At 41.4% G+C, this 19523-nt stretch overlaps 1 protein-coding gene across 2 annotated transcripts in view; it reads left to right on the forward strand.

The window, feature by feature from the left end:
• Rnf185 (ring finger protein 185) overlaps positions 1–14692 on the forward strand; it is a 34378-nt gene extending 19686 nt beyond the window's left edge. For both annotated transcript variants that reach the window (XM_047562402.1, XM_047562403.1), the window contains 6 exons: positions 386–609; positions 3062–3080; positions 5166–5278; positions 6538–6592; positions 10630–10747; positions 12234–14692. In XM_047562402.1, the coding sequence (XP_047418358.1) occupies positions 434–609; positions 3062–3080; positions 5166–5278; positions 6538–6592; positions 10630–10747; positions 12234–12331 (579 nt within the window). In that variant the 5' untranslated portion in view covers positions 386–433 and the 3' untranslated portion in view covers positions 12332–14692. The remainder of the gene's footprint in view (positions 1–385; positions 610–3061; positions 3081–5165; positions 5279–6537; positions 6593–10629; positions 10748–12233) is intronic.
• The last annotated feature ends 4831 nt before the right edge of the window (positions 14693–19523 follow it).

A 19523-nucleotide genomic window follows, 5' to 3' on the forward strand; every position in this document is an offset into this window, starting at 1 on the left:
CATATACGAGTCACAATCCTGAGCAATCTCCTAGCCAATATATAGAATTTGTTCAGAGTTACAGGACAGCTTGAAAGTTCAGTTTAATTGAGCATGTATTTATCATCTGGGTTGATTACCACAGGAAAATATGGAGACAAGTGAGATCCAGTGGCAAACCATCTGGAAGCTGCTCTGTATTTTCTGCCATTTGAAAATGTGTGAGGTATATTTTGGGCCATGTTTATGGGTATTGCCCCACAGCTGTTATCCCTGCCACCCTCAGGGAAATCTACTTAGGGGTTCAACATAATCAGTTTCTAGAGCTGAGAGAAGATGGGGTGTTTGCGTGGAATGTGGGTGAAGTGGGCTACAGAAATGGGCAATTGGGTTTTCTGCCTTTCAGAATTTTCCAGGAGAGAATCTTCATTCAGAGCTTTGCTGACAACCAAAGATGGCAAACAAGGGGCCCTCAGCCTCTGCATCCCCTGAGAACTCCAGTGCAGGGGGACCCAGTGGGAGCAGCAATGGTGCTGGTGAGAGTGGAGGGCAGGACAGCACATTTGAGTGCAACATATGCCTGGACACAGCCAAGGACGCCGTCATCAGCCTGTGTGGCCATCTCTTCTGGTTAGTACCCCTGCTGCCATCCGAGAGGACACACTGCCAAGTTTGGAAAGACCATGGCTCTGGGCAGCTTTGGAGAGATGGCTTCTCACCCGCTTTGGGTCCTGATACACTCAGACCCAAGGATTCATAGACCTGCATTTCTGTCCCAGCTCTGTTGATTAGCTGGGTGACCTATCTCCATCCTAGGCTGCTGCTCTCTGTTCTCCAGTAATAACAGCATTTAGTGAGCACTTACTACCTGCCACTTGTGCAAAGCCTAGACGCAGCATAGTATAGTGGTTACTATGCTGGACCAGGGAGCAAGGACCAGGGAGCTGGACTTCATTTTCCTGGATCTTGATCCTGCCACTTTTTACTGGATGACCTGGGACAAAGTGCTTACATGCACTCTGCCTCATTTTTTACAGGGTTATTTGCAGATATGCAGCAAATACTATGTGTTAGCTATGACTATAATTATTATTATATTTTATGTGTATATATAACAATATAAAATGGTAGGGTCGGTATCCCTTCCAGCCTCAATGGTTTTAGAAGTACCTGCTGACTCTCAGAACCTGGGTGAATTTTGAGTTTTGTTTTTTTCTTTTGAGACTTTGAGCTGAAGCTTGAGGGGTAATAATGGCAGGTAAGGTAAAGGCTGTATGCTACCCTAAGGCAATTTCAAGGGACAGGCATGTGCACTGTTGGGTTCATCTTCCTGTATACTTCTCATAGCACCCTGGTTGAAGGGCTGAATGTGATAGGAAATGAGTGGTTGTAGAGAGTTGGCCAGATTAACAAACCCAGATTTGTTTAAGAGGATAATATAGAGCTAATGAATACTTTTGAGCAGGAAAACGGTGTGAAGAAAGGGTCATTTAAGCAGTATTTTAGAGGAGGTTAAATTGGCACCTGTGTAAAAGATAAATTTATTAATATAATGGGGCAGAGATTTTTATTCTTGAGGCTCTCACCCTAATGGTGGTTTTACATAGAAATGGTTGATTCTAGAAATTGGAGATACTTCAGGATATCATCAAACCAGTAACAGAATTAAGAGACAAGGTACCATTGAAAAGAACACAGATTCTAAAATGAAAGTTGTTCTTCCAGACTGGGTGGTATGTTTTTTGGAAAATCTGGTAGCTTCTCTGTGGTTTAGTTTCTACATCTGTAAAATGGAGATAATAATACCCACTGGTAGGTTAATATTGTCATTCAGTGCCATTAACAAATGAAAAGCTGTTCAGCCATAGCCTGCCACAGTAGTTGCTTAACAAATGGGAAGACTCCCCATCATTGTAATCCTGAACTTTCCTCTGAGAGTCATTCATTCACCTTCACTTCTGGATAGCCTTTGAGGGAACTGCCAGTGAAGATCTGCCATGACTTTTGGGGTGCCTTGGATTAGATTAGAATGGCATCACAAGGTTAATGTTGAAGTCAGATGTGAGGTATCTATTATGTCTACAAAGATTGTAGATCTAGTTCATGAAGCTGAATTGGTTCCATAATTGGGAAAGGAGCTGTCCTCTGAGCCCAGGGTTTACTTAGCTGGAAAAGACACATGATATGCAAACACATCAGCATTTTCCACTGTCTTGACACATAGTAGGTAAACAGTAGGTATTTGTTGAACTATTTAATCGATGAGGGAGAGAGAGAAAAGAAGTATTAAAAATTTGAAGTTGAATGATTTTTCCTTTAATTCTGCAGATTTCATTTTTTGTATACAGTGCTGGGTGTTGAAAGGGCAGTGAACTGAAAGTCTGGAAGCTTGATTTTCAGTTCTGGTACAAGTCATTGCTTGTTTCAGAGCCTTGGTTTTTCCTTCTTTGAAATATAAGACATTGGGCAACAGCTCTCTAAGCTAAAGTTAGTCCTTTCTGCCATGTAGCCTCCCCATCTTTTCTATTACTTAAATGTTTTTAGAGTAGATCTGAATTTTTAAACTGCTTCCTGCCAGCAGAGTTCTTAAAGTGAGGACAGCCTGAAGGTTTTGTTAAACTAGATGTGGACTATCCCTTGTGAGCCTGACATTAGGTGTAAAATAGTATGCGCGTGCATGCATGCTTGTGTGTACTGCATGAGAATGCTCCTGTGAATTTTTCTACAGAGAATGCTTGACTTTTATTGGATTCGTTCAGATGCTAACTTTTAAAGACTGTCGTGTCTGGGTGGTCTGGCCCTGTAGGTCTGCAAGTGTAATGGGATCCCAGGGGTGGAGCCTGAGATCTTGTCTCCACTATCTTGTTTTTCCTCTGATTTTAGCCCAATCTGTTTCTAGTTTCTGATGCCAGTGATTTCTGCATAACTTCAGTGGGGACAGAATGCCCCTGTTTTCCCCATTTTTCCCATTCTGATGCTCCTACTGTATTCATCAAATGTTTCTGCTAATGAAAACATTTTTCTTCCTTTTACCCTTTCTAACCTTCTCCTTGATGGCTGGTTGCCCTGGGGACTCTGGCAGTTGGCCGTGTTTACATCAGGTAAGATGCATTTCATTTTACTCTTGTCTTTCATCAGCTGTGGTTGCACAAGACAGTCCTTGTCTCAGGAGACTGTTGTCAGAATCTGCAATCTCCTTGGCTTCTTTGCATTGTTAACCCCCCAACCCTTTTACACACCTCCCCACTGACAGGCATTTGACATAATAAGGAGTTATTGTGGTACCCAAGATGGTTCTAATTCTGCCCCAGTGGCCATTGTAGCCTTAGCCGGTCACCACCTCTCTAGATCTCAATTCTTCATTTGTAAACTGGGCTGGATTTGATATGTTGAGTCCTTTTTATTTTTAGATTCTCCATCTATATAAAGTACTTCCTATCTTTAGACTTCTTGAAAATGTTAAGAAGGGGTAAACTTTTTTTGGTGTCAACAAAGAGCTTTTGTAAAGGAGGAAAGTCTATTTTCCCAGTTTTAACTCATTATGAAAACCAATTAGTATTCACGAAAACCCAGACATCTTGTAGGTGAGATGAGCTGAGCCTGACATTCATAATTGCATGTGAATAATTACTGCCAGCTGACCGTCCCAATGGTTATTGGCAGTAGAACACCACACTTGTAGGTGACCACATTCATAGGTGACTTAGGTACGTGAGGAGAGGACAATAGAGCATATCATGCTAGAACTTTCTCTCTTGGTGGGAGAAAGAACGGAGACCTAGGACTGAGCATTCTAACCACAATGGAACCTAATAGAACATGTTGGCTGTGAGCTTATGAAGAGGATGTAAATTTTAGAGACATTGACAGGTAGACAAAGTGGGATATAAAAATCATTAAGTGCTGCTATTTCTATTAGTCCTGAGCCCTAGATGCACATTTATAATATAACCTCATATCATTGGATTTAAACATGCAATTTATGTTCCAAAATGTCAAAGGGCTGGGAGTATAGTTTAGTGGTAGTATGTGTACTTAGCTTGTGCAGGATCTTGGGTTTGATCCCTAGCACCAAAATTGAACTTGAGAAAAAATATGTTTGAAATTATCTAATGTCCATAAAGATACTACAGTGGCTTTTTTAAAATCATTTTTTGTTTGTATATGTCATTTTTTTGTTATTGCTGTTGTTTTGTTTTTAATTGAACCCGGGGTAGCTTTGTCACTGAGCTACATACCCAGCCCTTTTTTATTTTTTGTTTTCAAGACAGGGCTTCTCTAAGTTGCTTAGGGCTTCACTAAGTTGCTGAGTCTGATCTTGAATTTGCAGTCTTCTGCCTCAGCCTCCCCAAATGCTTTTGATTACAGGTGTGCATCATCTTGCTGACTTGTTTGTTCCTTGTTTAGAAAGTTAAACAAGATGTTTTTAATGTAACCAATGAAAGGACCTGGGAAACCCAGAACAGAGTGGTGGTATTGGTGTTGTTTTTGATACTGAAATGGTTGAATGCAAAAGTCACTGAGAGTTCATAAAAACATCAAATTTAGATAATGAGCATAATCCTTTAATCATCTGAAAATGATCCGCTTATGTTCACGTGTTGATGTCTAGGACACACAGTTGTTGGGGAAATGCTATAACAATAAGAAGTCACAGAAAGAAAAATATCACTTGTATATAGTGATATATAAGGATAATATACTTGACCCTTTGAGGAAAGTAGGAACTTATTTATTTTTAATTTTTATGGTACTGGAAATCAAACTCAGGGCCACACACATGCTAGGCAAGCATTCTGCCATTGAGCTATGTTTTCAACCTGGAAAATAGAAATTTAAAAGTTCATTATACTACCACATGAGTAGTCTAACCTGAGATTGGGTATAGCAGACCTCTTGGCATATTGAGGCTTGCAGCTCCTTGCTGTATTGCTAGCAACCCCTAGAGAGAGAGAAAACTTGATGAAACTGATTTAATTATGATGGCATTTAAAGGCAATTTCAATTTTGCCACTAGTAAATATTTACTGAATACTAGGTATGGGAAACAGAGTCACCTTCCTCAGGGTATTCCTGATTGTGCTGGTGGTTCCCATTTGAGGCCTCTAGCTCATGTTCTCCTACTGCTTCTAACCATTCTGTGGTGGGACTTCAACCATTCATGCATTTTTCTGTCCTGCTTGCAGTGGTTGGAGACCAGACCTAATAGACAGGTGTGTCCAGTTTGCAAAGCTGGCATCAGCCGAGACAAGGTCATCCCTCTCTATGGCAGGGGCAGCACTGGGCAGCAGGACCCCAGGTGAGGACTTGGATATGAATTCACTTCCATTCAGCACCCCTGAACCCCACCCTTTACTTGGTGCTTGATGATCACTTGGTTCTGAGGCAATCTGATCCAAATGGGAGTAAACCAGGTATGGTGAAGAAGTGACCACTTGCTGGGCTGTAATAACCACTGAGTGTCATCTACCCAGTAGGCAGTATGCTGGGTCTGGGGACCCAATGTGCAAAGTGATATGTAAAGTATGGAGGGAGAGGGAATGGGGAGTCTGGGTGACTTTGTAGAGTCTGGACTTTCTAGAAATAGAGATGTGGGTGAATGCAGCATTCTTCAAGTACTGAGAGCCCTTCATGGTTTGGCACCTCCAACCTTTCCAGAAGTATCTCTTATCATCTGCCACCCCATCCCAGCATACCCAGTACACCAGACATACTGGACTTTTCTTAAAGGGACTTGCCCTTTCACATTCATTAACCTTTGTATTTGCTTTCTGCTGTGCCTCTTCTGCCTTCCCTGCTTCCTCAAACCACCACCCCACTCCCATCTCTTCCTCTAATGTTTACCCATCTTTTATGAGCAGCTTGGAAGTCACCTCCTCCTTAAAGTGGTCATTTTTTCCCACATGAGTTGTTCTTATCATTCTCTGTTAATCCAACTCACGCTACATTATGATTGGATTAATCCCCTTTGAAATTGCCATTACCTCAAGAATAGGATCTGTCAGTCTTATTATCCTGTCTAGGGCCTCATATGTAACAAGTCCTCAGTCAAGCATTTGGAGATGAATGATCAGAGGGCTGATATACCCAGAGACCTGAAGACTAGCATGGGTTTCTTACCTAGGAGTAATGAAAGGTAGAGCTAAAGTCAATAGGGACAGATGAGAGAGACCCTGAATCTCTGCCCACTCAGCTGTTAAATTTCAGTTTGGCTTTGGGACTTCTGATATCCATGAGCCCAGTATCTTATAGGTCCAGGGAAGGTGACTATCACTAAAAACCTGTGTAGGTCAGGATCTCTGTAAGAAAAGTAGCTTGTAGTACAGTCTAATGAATATCTCTTAATAAGCTGGTTTTCTCTCTGGTTTTCTGTACATTTGGGAGGAACAATTTACAAGTAGAATAAAGAGTTAGTGTTCAGTTTAATCCTGTATAAATTTATATGTGGACAAGAAAGATGGCCATGACCTGACCCTCTTGGTAAAGAGCTCCCAGTTCTCATAGTGAGCAACTCAAGTCATGTTGTAATAGACTTACTTTATACCATTTCTTTTTCAGAGAGAAGACCCCTCCTCGTCCTCAAGGCCAGAGGCCAGAGCCAGAGAATAGAGGGGTGAGGAACATTCTAGGAGAAGCTTCTAGAAAACCTATGGTTTTAGAAGTTTTCCTGTTGACCCTACATTTGTTTCTTTCCTTGATCATAAAAGTAAAGGTAAACTTGTAGAATACAGAAATGGAGACAGGGGAAAAATAATCACATCATCCAGATGTAACAACTGGAAATGTTTTGGTCTTTTTCCTTTTCCATTTTTCTTTTTCTTTTAACAAGGTGAAAAGGGTTATTGGTGCATGCGTTTTTCTTTTCTTTTTTTTTTTTTTTTTTTGGTGTTGGAGATTGAGCCCAGGAGCACTTTAACCACCAAACTATGTCCCCAGTTCTTTTTACTTATATTTATATTTATTTATTTTTTATTTGAAGACAGGGTCTCATTAAGTTTCTGAAGCTAGCCTTAAAATTTTGATCTTCCAACTTCTCTCAAGTAGGCATGTGCCACAGTACCCTGCTTCTGCCTATATTTCCACAATTCTGTTAAACACATAAATTTTATTCATTATGTATTTATAATTATCTACTTTATAATATGTATCTCTTGTTTTGTAACTCTTCTAAAATTCTATTTATCCTACAAATAGGAAGTGCCTTCTATGTTCTGGGTGATTTATCAGTGAACATAACAAAGAAATGTACTCTCATGGAGTTTGTACTTTTCAAATTAGAGATTGTCAACAATATAACTTAAGATTTTTACTGAAGATTCTTTGCCATTAATATTTTATATAATGGCTATTTAGTGTTCAGTTGTGTGCTGCTTCTTTCTCTTTTTTTATTTTAAAAATATTCTGATGGATTTATAGATTTATTTTGGGTTTTTTAAATTATTTATTTATTTATTTATTGGTGCTGGGGATTGAACCCGCTTAACCACTGAGTCACATCCCCACCCCTTTTTATTTTGAGCCAGGGTTTTGCTAAGTTGCCTAGGGCCTCACTAAGTTGCTGAGGCTGTCCTCAAACAACTTCTGCCTCAGCCTCCTGAGTCACTGGGATTACAGGCATGTGCCACCATCCCAAACTCATAGATAAAATTTTGATTAGATTTAGCTGGGTGTAGTGTAATCTCAGAGAACCTGGAGTCTGGGGCGGGAGGATCACAGCCTTAGCAACTTAGTGAGGCCCTAAGTAATTTAGTGAGATCCTATCTCAAAATTAAAAAAAAGCGTTGGAGATGTAGCTCAGTGCTGAAGCAACTCTGGGTTCAATACCCAGTACCATAACACATTTCTTATTTTCTTACTTGAATTAGAATATTTCCTTAGAATTCCCAGGAATAAGATTGAATCAGGGCTTCTTTTTTTCTTTTTCTTTTTTTTTTTTTGGTACTGGGAATTGAACCCAGCTGTGCTTAACAACTGAACCACATCCCCAGTTCTTTTTATTGTTTATTTTGAGACAGGATCTCACTAAGTTGCTGAGGACCTTGCTAAGTTGCTAAGGCTGGCTTCAAACTTGTGATACTCCTGCCTGAACCTCCTGAGTCGCTGGGATTACAGGTGTACTTGGCCAAATCAGGGTTCTTGTTAGAAATTAAGGGTTTCTTCTCTGTATTGCCCTTAATAACTGACATTAGCAGTGAACACTTGTTGTATAATTATTAAATGGTAAAAACTGTATTTTAAGAGCTTTATATGTATGATCTCATTTAAACTTCCCACTAACACATTTAAAAGATGAAACTGAGGCACAGATAGGTGAAGTGACTTGTCTAGGGCCATAGACAAGGCTAAAACCCAGATCTAGCTTGTATTTAAGTCCCTGCTCTTAATCTCCAGGCAACAGTTCTTTAAATAGGCTCTACTTTCTCATGAAGCATTAGTAACTAATGTAAGTTGAAGGCCCCAGGAAGCCTTAGACCCTGGCTTTGACTTTGGGGCCCACCTCTAGCATTCACAAGCATTTGCAGCCTCTAGTGATGCAATGTTTTTTGCATACTCTGCCCCAGAAACATAAACCCATCAAATAGGAGGACTTGTGGGATCACATAGATGTTGCTAGAAGCGAAGCAGAAAGGACAGTCCAGGATTGCACTCAGTGAAGCTTGAGGTCCTGATGAAACAATTGCACCTTTTCCAGTAAGGCAACTTCAGTCCCAGGAGCCCTCAGACTCAACCATGCTGGGTCTGAGTAGAAGGTATTTGTGCTGCAAGGAGATAGAAACGAAATGTTTTTCTTCCTTATAGGTTGCTCTCTTATTAAATCACCTATTAGACTTTACAGGTAGTGCCACCCAGCAAGAAGTTTGGAGTCACATGCTAGGCTGTTAGTTATGGGACACTTTTGTGACTTGCAAAAGATTCACAAATACCAACTTTTTGTGGAGAATGGTTGACTCAATATTTTTTCTTCATTATTTCTGGCATCATTTGTTCTAAAGATCTTGCCAGGGATGCAGGGACAGAGAAAAAAAAGTTAAGGTGTGTATAGTAATTAAGAGCATGGGTTTTCAGATCAGATTGACCTAGTTTTAGATCTAACCTCTACCCTTTGATTATTTTACCCCTCCAGCCCAAAGTTTGTCTCAGTAAATTGCAGATGATGCTAATGCAAGAAATAAACACAATTTGTGTGTCCCAGAGTTTTAACACTGTTCTTGGCACAGAATTTGCACTTAGAAAAAGGGAGTTACTACTGGGCATGATGGCGCACACCTGTAATCCCAGCAGTTCAGGAGGCTGAGGCATGAGAATTGCAAGTTCAAAGCCTGCTTCAGCAAAAGCAAAGAACTAAGTAACTCAGTGAGACCCTGTCTCTAAATAAAATACAAAATAGCACTGGGGATGTGGCTCAGTGGCTGAATGCCCCTGAGTTCAATCCCCATTGTCCAAAAAAGGGTTGTGGGGCAGAACTGATGATGTGATTCAGTAGTTGAGCACCCATGGGTTCAGTCCCTAGTACAAAAATAAAATAAGTTACTCACAATATTAGTTCCTGTTAGATCTTTTCATGTGAAAGATGATACAATGACACATGGAAGGAAAAAAAAAAAATGAGGATGATACACCAAACTTTTGACTGGTTATTTTGGAGGATCCAAGGGTGAATAGAAACATTGGACTGATTTGCTCAGTTATTCCTTCAATGTGTGAATTTCTTGTAATAGCATGCATTACTTTTTAAATCAGAAAAAGTTAAAATGTTTTAAATTTTTGAAACAAAAAAGTTTTTAACAACATTAAAAGAAACTTTGGGCACAGTGAGCATGCCTGTAATCCCAGCAACTCAGGAGACTGAGGCAAGAGGATCACAATTCAAGGCTAGCCTCAGCAACTAAGACTTTGTCTCAAAATAAGAAATTAAAAGGACTGGGGATGTAGCTCAGTGGTAAAGCGCTCCTGACTTCAGTCCCCAGTACCCCTTCCCCAACACACACACACACACACATACACACACACACACAAATTTTTGAGGGAAATGTACATATCTTGTCCACATATTGTCATGTACTTGTGACCATGGTGTCCAAACAATTTTGTCTGATAACTTGGACACAAGAGTTTTTCTGTTTGGCTACATAAATCAGCATAAATGGTCCTTGGGGAACATGTTACCGTGATTTTTATCCTGACTTCCACTGCTGACCTATTAGGTTTCAACTTCTTTCTATTAAAAATACTTTGTAGCTGATTTTGATGCTCTTTTGTAATTGAACTAACTGTGAATTGTGTATTATAAAACATGTAGAAAATTGTACTAGCTAATGTGGGACTCTAGAATAAGAACCTCAAGCCCTAAAAACCCTGCTTTCATCAGCATAGTGGTTCTCTTTTGTTTGGATCTTGTCCTTTTTGGCCTATTCACAGTTCCATACCTTGGAGCTAAGGCTCTAAGGATAGAGTGTCCACCAGAGTTCTTCTGCTTTGGGGTCTAAATGGGAGGAAAAACTGATCCTTACCCCTTGGATACAGGTGGCAGAAGATATAAAGGAGAGTAGGATTTTATATAAAATACAGCATGTAAGATGTGTTGTGTTGGGCATGTGTAGGAGAGACATGCTCATTTTTCCTTCTCTTAATTGCTTTTCTTCCACACAGGGATTTCAAGGATTTGGATTTGGAGATGGTGGCTTCCAGATGTCTTTTGGAATTGGAGCATTTCCTTTTGGGATATTTGCCACAGCATTTAACATAAATGATGGACGACCTCCTCCAGGTAAGCTTTGTTTCCTTGAGAAATCTGGAAAATATCTTAGTAATCCTGCTTGAAAGCTCCTTGGAATTCAGCAATATATAAATTATAGATCATTGTCACTGCATGTATAAACAATCTTTTCAAAGTATCTTAAATTCTTTTTATATTACTGGCATTCATGCCAGCAATTCTGAGCACTTACCCAGTGTTAGGCACATGGATAGTGCTTTCATTCCAAACTGAAGGGATCATCACAACCACCATGTGGACATGTATACAGATGACTCTGTTTTACAGATAAGAAAATGACCAGTAATGTTTACCAAGACATATCCCACATCTGTAAAATGAAAAACTATAAATTATACCCAACTGAGGAAAAACCTAATCCTGCACATGTACCTCATTTTGAACATTTTGGGACAGGAAGGGGTGAGGTAACCCACAAGGAGGCAGGCCTCTGCTCTTTTGCATCTCTTTCCAGTTTCCCTTAGAATACAATATGGGTTGATCCCAGCCTCAGCCCTTTAGAAACCATTCTTTTCTGCCACCTGCTGCTTCATTTCTTCCCCCAGCTGCTTGACAGTGCCAGCTCAGTATGTCAGTGAGGTAAATGCCCTGGACTCTTACCACACTCTGACACTCAAGCCAAGATCTATATTATAGGACCTATAGAGATGTTATGCTCAATTGAGCTCTGCTTGTTCTCATTGTTTGCGCTTGGCACAGTGGAGGGTACAGAAGTGACTAGTGCATGGTTCTGGTCAGGAACTTAGGCTCTAGAGATGGTAACCCATTCAGAGATCATTCCAGTTTTTCCTTATGCCACCCCAGTCCTTGGCACATAGCAGGCAATCAGTAAGAGTTTGTTGACTGCCTACCTACATGAATTCGTCAGAACACCTAACTGGGGAATGTAGGGCAGCATCAAGAGATAGTAGGAGTGTTCTTCCTTACCTTATATACCTGGAAAGTTTCTAATCTGTTCACTTGTTTTTTTATCTGAGTAAGGAAACCCAAAAGGGCAAAATGAAGGACAGGTGGATCCCTGGGGAAGCAGCAGGAATCTTCCTAGTAGCCTGCTTCTCTCTAACCTGATCCAAGACTCACCCTGGATTCTCTAGTTAGTTCCACGATCAGGCTGAACTCTGGATCCTTATATTTTCCCCTATGGCAGTCACAATTTTTATCTGGGCAATGTGGTGCATGCCCGTAATTCCAGCAATTTGAGAGACTGGGGCCCAAGGATCACAAGTTTAAGGCTAGCCTGGGCAACTTAGCAAGACCCTATCTCAAAATGAAAAATAGAAAGGGCTGGCAATGTAGCTTAGCAATCAAACTCTTGCATAGTATGTGTGAGACTCTGAGTTCAGTCCCAAGTACTGCACACAGTAAAAATGAACTTTAAAAAAAGAAGTGAAGATCAACACACTTGATTTCTGGTGCAAATGGGTAGTGTGCATAACTGGAGCTTTCTAACAGCCTCTCTTTTCCCTTCTGTCTCTAGCTGTTCCTGGGACGCCCCAGTATGTGGATGAGCAGTTCCTGTCACGCCTTTTCCTGTTTGTGGCCCTGGTGATCATGTTCTGGCTCCTGATTGCCTAATGCCAGGCTCCTGTCTATATTCACAGCAGGTCCTCAGAACTGGTGATGTGCTACCCATACTCCTGGTGTTTGGCTTCCTGGCTAACCCTGACCTCTGGAATCAGTGGGGTCAGTAACACTTCAAGGAGTCTTGCTCTTTCATCAGAGCTGTGGAACTCAAGACCAGTTGGCGAGTACTCCCAAGTATCACCACTGCTGTAATCACCCTTCTATTATCTCAGGCCTTGGTGTTGAGTCCCCATTCATGGGTGGTACCATGAAATCCTGTTCCAGCCAACTCAGCGGGTCCTGATTCTGCACAGGGAAGAGGTGGGAAGAAAGAAACTATCAGAGTGCAATTTCATAGAAGTTTTATACAAAAACAAAGGGATGAACCAAATGGTATTTATGAAATTTTTCTTTCATCTCTTTAAATCCCCTTGGTAAGTAGCCTCTGAAGCCAGTGGAACTCATTACAGAGAGGTTCCAGATCCCAGTGCTGCTCTGTCCTCTCCCCACCCCCACCTCTTCCTCAGCAGAGACACAGAATCTACTGTCCCAGGAAGATCATAATCACAGCAGCTGAAACTGAAGTCACTTCATGAATTCACCAGAGACCCAGCGATCCCAAGGCCCTACGCCTTACTCTTTGGCCCCAGAGAGCAACTTGAATGACCTCTTCATTTCCTGGTGTAGATTGGTCCTTGTGAGACACGTTACTTCACTCACAGATTTCCCATCAGCTTTCCCCTTAAAACTGTACATCTGTGTCTCTCTACCAGAGGGCAAATAGCCTACACTATGGCTGAATCCAGGACTGACTACTGTGCATTAGGAAAGACTTGGAGTTAGGCCTTCTGTGGGATTCAGAGCTTTGATGCAGGAACAAGTAGCCCTATTCCCTAGGCCACAGAAGCTCTGAGTGCATTCTCTCCCAGAACTTGCCCAGAGGAAACTGGAGGCTTTGTCAGGTCGGCCTAGCTGCATGTGGAAGTTGACCACCTCAGAAGCCAAACTGTCCTATTCGAAGAGGCAGGTTGGGGAGAAACTCATCTGTGACCCTGATTTTGGTGTGGCTTGCTAGAGTCCCTTGAAAACTCCTTGTATGTATGCTAAAACTAAGGAAGCATGTGCCTCCTAATCAGGCAACCTCTGATGATTTGTAAAGCCAGGTAGCAGGGCCCAGGGAATCTCAGCACAATAGTGTGATGTGATGACGATCTTTTCTGTAAAATCCAGGGGAAATGATTCTTCCTAAGTCCTTGTTGTGTTTTTTTTATTTCAAAAACCCTCTTAATTTGATTGTAGGAGTGTGGTGCTAGGCAGGTAGGACAGTTCACCTGGTGGGATAATTCTTGTTCTTCCCACCAGGCTTCATCTAATCTAATTTTCTAGAGACATTGGTGGTGAGGGGATATGAACTTCTGGGGCCTCGGGCTCACTTTTATTGTCTACACTGTCCTGGTTCACCACTAGCAATAGACAACAAATAGTAGAAAAGCCTCACCTGGTGCTTTTTTTTTTTTTTTTTTTTTTTTTTTTTTTTGATATGGCTCTGCATAATTTAAGGAACCAAGACCTTGAGGATGATAAGGGAAGCCCTCCTCCCCTCTGCATGGTCCCCACCCCTTCTTTGCACCTGCCAATGCCAGAGTTCAGTGTTTAAACAGATAAAATATAAAGTATTGAGTAAGTGATTCTTTTGCTGAATCCACTTGGTAGGAATAAGCCACCAGCTTTACAATGTGCCTGATGGATTTTAAATATTCTTGGGTACCCCCACAAGAATACTCTTTAATCACTTTCTGGAGATTCCCCAAAGTCTCAAGGGCTCCTGAAGTATCTGCTCTAGGGGCAATAGATAGCATCTCTCAGTGCAGTGGCCCCAAATAGTGGAGGGAGAGAGAAATTCAGTCAGACAAACAGAAATGGGTTTCCAGAAGAAAGATAAAAGTTGTGGGTAGGATGACAACTCATTTGGATTCTTTAATGAATTAGAGTGAGCCCAGGAAAGCTCTACCAGCAAAGGTATCCCAGGAACCTGTTAGCAAAGCCAGGTTGGCTGTGTGCCCTTTATAAACCTTATAGGTCCCACTCATCCTCTGCCAGGCTCTGGGGCAGGAAAGCCAACTTGGGACTGTTAGCCCAGCCCTAACAGGACCCATTTCCACCATCCCTCTGACGGCTGCCAAGGCAGCTTTCTTTTATATATGTTTTCTGTGCCCCTCAGCCTCCACACTCCTGTCACCCTCGTGGACTAGGACCCAGTCTTAACCACAATCAGAAAATGGCAATATGTACAGTGGCACACCTGACCAGTCACTGATTTTCACTGTTGTGAAAGTGATTCAATTTAGAATTAAACAAATGGTTTTATATTACTGTGAGTTTGAACTTAATGTCTGTTTTATGGGTGGTGAATGGGTGGGGAGTGGTCATACTGGGCTGGCCCCTTAGGAAGCACCTGTACAGCCATAATAATGTCTTTGGTAACTGAGGATAAAAGTCTTCAAACAACTGTCAATAATTGGAGATGAGAAGTATGGGCTGGAGGCCTGGCTTCATGTACAGCCCTGCCCAAGGTGCAACCTGTCTGACAGGCAGCCCCAGTCCTAACAAGTGTGTGGAATTTCTGAGTTTGGCAGGCAACAAACTGATGTGAGGGACCTTGACTTGAGGCCTATTAGAGCCTTTAGGATATTCAAAGGTTTTTTTGGTGTCAAATCTCCATATGTTCAGTGATAGGACAAGCGAGCCTTAAGCCAAGTCCTCTCCCTTTAGCAGGGGGTATGTCCCTCCCTGAGAATCCTCAGTAATTGGGTGTGGTGTGAGAGAAAATGCTGAGGTTTCAAATCTGATAGTCTCTCCAACACACCACAGCTATAGGTTGTCATTCTGAAAAGAACTCATTTCTTCCTCTTAGACTTTGACCTAACAGTTACCTAGTTGAACAGTGTCAAGATACACTAGGGGCCAGGCATGGTGGCATATGTGTATAATTCCAGCAACTCAGAAGTCTGAGGCAGGAGGATCGAAAGTTTGAGGCCAATCTCAGGAACTTAGCAAGACCCTAAGCAACTTAGCAAGACCCCATCTCAAAATAAAAAGGGCTGGTGATGTAGTGCTGTTGTAGAGCACCCCTGGGTTCAAGTTCAGTACCACAAAAATAAATAAGCAGGGACTGGTGTTGTAGCTCAGTGATAGAGCACTTGCCTAGTATGTGTGAGGCACTGGATTTGATCCTCAGCACCACATAAAAATGAAATAAAGGTCCATCAACAACTGAAAATATTTTTTAAAAAATAAAATAAGCAATAAAAACTAAAGGGAAAAAAAGGGAGACAACAGCAATGGAACTGATTTGGATCTTCAGATCACCTTCAACTACATAAAAAAGCTATAGAACAACTAGAGGAATTTGAGCAATGATTTAATATATGAGATCTTCTAAGGGATGATTAGTTTTTTAAGGTATGTAAATATATACCTTAGGGAGCTTCAAGAACTCATCAGCCCAATAGAACAGAATTTTTGTGTTCAATAGAAAACAACAAAACACAATAGTATACTAGGATAATAAAGCCTCCGCATTCCTATCACCCAGTAACCATCAACTGAGGTGCAGTCCTGTTGCATGTATACTTTCCTGATACTGCTCCTCCCTGCCCCCTGAAGCAAATCCATCATATATCATCCTTGAGTGTTTCAGTATGCCTCTGTTTTAGTTGATTTTTTGCTTCTGTGACTAAAAGGAACCGATCAGCACAACTGTAAAGGAGGAAGAGTTTATTTGAGGGCTCGTGGTTTCAGAGGTCTTAGTCCACAGAAGGTTGTAGACTCCATCCCTGGCGGTTCAAGGTGAGGCAGGACATCATGGCGGAAGAATGTGGTGAGGGGAAGAGCTCACATGATGATCAGAAAGCAGAGAGTCCACTCGCCAGATACAAGTACACACCCAAAGCCATGCCCCAGTTCCCACCTCCTCCAGCCACACCCTACCACTTCAGTTACCACTCAGTTAATCCCTATCAGGGAATTAATTCTCGGATTGAGTTAAGACTCTCACAACTTAATCACTTCTCCAACCTTCTTACATTGTCTCACACATGAGCTTTTGGGGGACAACTCACATCCAAACTATAATGGCATCTCGATATTGATTTTTTAAAATTTATTTATTTAAAATTTTTTATACATGTATATAGAGTAATAATGTCTGTCTCCTTATATCATCCTTCCCATCCCCACTGCCCCACCCCTCCCGTCACTCTCCTCTGCATAATCCAAAGTTCCTTCATAAAGATAAGAATTTTTTAAAACATCCAAGGGCTGGGGGTGTAGTTCAGTGATCGGCCATTTGCCTAGTGTGCATGAGACCCTGGGTTTGGTTCTTAGCAAAACGCGTGCACGTGCACACACACACACACACACATTTACATACCTTAAACATTAATAATCCCTTAATAGGTATCATATACCCAATCACTGCTCAGATTCCTCTAGTTGTTTCATAACTTTTTACATAGCTATTTGAAGGTGATTTGAAGATCCAAATCAGCTCCATAAATTGTTTTTACTTTTTCTCAAGTTTCTTTTCCTTTATAGTTTATCTTTTATTTCTTTATTTTTGCAGTACTGGACTTGAACCCAGGGGTACTCTACCACTGAACTACATCCCCAGCCCTTATTTTTGAGACAGGATAAGTTGCCAAGGCTATCCTCAAACACGGAATCCTGCCTCAGCCTCCTGAGTGGGATTACCGGTCTGCATCACTGTTCCCAGTTACAGTTTATCTTGTAAAGAAGCCAGATATACAGCAAATTGGTTGCAATATCAAGTCCCTCAGGCTGAAGGGCTTGACTCAGACTCCACACCCCCTGCAGAGAGATGCTGGGGGAGCTGCTTGAAACTGAGAGGCTGCTATTCTCTAGAGTAATGGGTCATTTCTGTTCCTTTTGTATACTGGGAAATAGCAAAGGACGAAAAAGCAGAAAGAAGTGAATATCACCTCCCATCCTGCTTGGTAGGAAAAGTCACCAATGGTAGGAAGAGCACCCATCTAGATCTAGAGGCTTGACTAGATTCAAGCTCAATTTTTTTAAAAAATATTTTTAGTTGTAGATGGACACAATACCTTTATTTTGTTTATTTAGTTTTATGTAGTGCTGAGGATCAAACCCAGTGCCTCATACATGCTAGGCAAGCGCTGTACCACAGCCACAGCCTCAGCCCTTGATTTTTTTTTTATAAGACTGTCTTCAGAAATAACATATACTTGTCATATGTTATCAGGAGCTATGTAATAATCTTGCAGTCCCTTTTTATGATATTAGCAACCATTAGTGATCATTGTCTAAAACAGCACTTGTCCACTAGAACTTTCTGCAGTGATGTAGATATTCTGTATAGGCCCTACCCAGCACAGTAGCTCCTAGTCTTATGTGGCTATCAAGCACATGAAATGTTACTAGTGGACTGAGGAACTGCATTTTTCCATCTCCATTTTCTATAGTCTGATCTTTATTTTTTCACCCACCTTAATTTAAAATAGCCACATGTGGCTATCATACTGAGACAGTACAGATTTAGATTTATCAACAGGAATTACAAAATGATAAAATTGACGATGTTTTTAGAGTTCAGAAACAAGACCAATTCTGGGCAGAGAGGGATAGTAAAATTACAGAAAATATGGAGAGCCATTGGTTGGAATGGCAGAGAAGTGCAAGGATAGAACATACTCATGAAAAAGTTCTGGGATGAAAGGAATAAGGAGACAGGCTGCAGAATGAGAGATGTAGTTAGCTCATGAGGGCTTGATTTGGCCTTTATTTTGTAGGAAAAGGGGTTAAAGGTATTTAAGCAGGAAACTGACAGGTTCAGAAACATACTTTTGGAAGATTAATCAGTCCATCTTAAGAAGAATAACTCAGGTATGGGAGAGATTAGAAACTACAGACTGGCTTACATTGAAGCTAGTGGAAGAAGCAACTGGAAAGTCTAACTGGGTACCAGCAGACCAGTGCCCTCAAGATGGCAGAATATTGAAGTTGTTTTGTTTGCATGTTTGTTTGTTTGAGACAGGGTCTCACTATGTTGCCCAGGCTAGCCTCAAACTCCTGGGTTCAAATGATCCTTCTACTTCAGTTTCTTGAGAAACTGGGACTCTAGGTGCATGCCACTACACCAGACTTAAGGTGATTTTCAAGATCCAGGTCTTCAAGATCCTAAGAATCAAAGAGTTGATTGTGCATCAGCCAGCAGGATCTGACCTTGGGCATTGACCAAGCTAAACTGGACACATGACTTTAGGTGCTATAAACCCAGTAGACTTTCTCCCTGTCCAGGCCTTTTCTACCCTCAAGTACCCCTTGAATTCACAGTTTTTTTTTTTTTTTTTTTTTTTTGCGGTGCTGGGGATCAAACCCAGGGCCTTGTGCTTGCAAGGCAAGCACTCTACCGACTGAGCTAGCTACCCAGCCCACAAGTAATTTTTTGTTCCATTTTGTTTTTTGTTTTTGCAGTGCTGGGAATCAAACTCAGTACCTGGTAGGCACTCTACCACTGAGCTATATTACCAACTTCACAAGTAGAGTGTTGTTTGGGTCCACATTGAAATGATACCTTAGTTATATCATTTCTACAGATAGGTATTCCCTTCCTGTACTATTTTGTTTTTGTTTTTGTTTTTTTTAATTCCAACATTGGGGACTGAACCTGGGTGCTTTACCTTTTCCACTGAGCTACATCCTCGGCCCATTTTAGTTTTAGGGTCTCGCTAAGTTGCTAAAGCTGGCCTCAAACTTGGCAATTCTTTTGCCTCACTTCCCTGACTGGAATTATAGGCACGTGCCACAATTCCAGGCCCCTTCCTTTATATTTCAATTTTCATTTCTTGAGTTACCTAAACTTCCTTAAAAGGAAATCGAATGATTTGGCTATACCAACTACCCACTGGTGAAGTTCCTAAGGCATGGAGGTGGGGAAGAAGTGAGAGCAATTGGGGAGAAGAGGTAGACATGGGTGCCTGGTCATGAGGCAGAGGGTCAGGGAAGACACCCAGGATGTCTTGTACTGGTAATGTTGCCAGTACCCTAATGCCTGGGAAAATACAGTGTAACCTCTTTTCATGTGTAGGATGAATAAAATCCCGGCCTGCTTTTTTGGCTAGCCATGAGTTGGCTTATCATAAGAGTCCCATGGATTCTTGTC

Source organism: Sciurus carolinensis, chromosome 8 (assembly GCF_902686445.1).
Source record: "Sciurus carolinensis chromosome 8, mSciCar1.2, whole genome shotgun sequence".
In the NCBI taxonomy this organism is placed as follows: domain Eukaryota; kingdom Metazoa; phylum Chordata; class Mammalia; order Rodentia; family Sciuridae; genus Sciurus; species Sciurus carolinensis.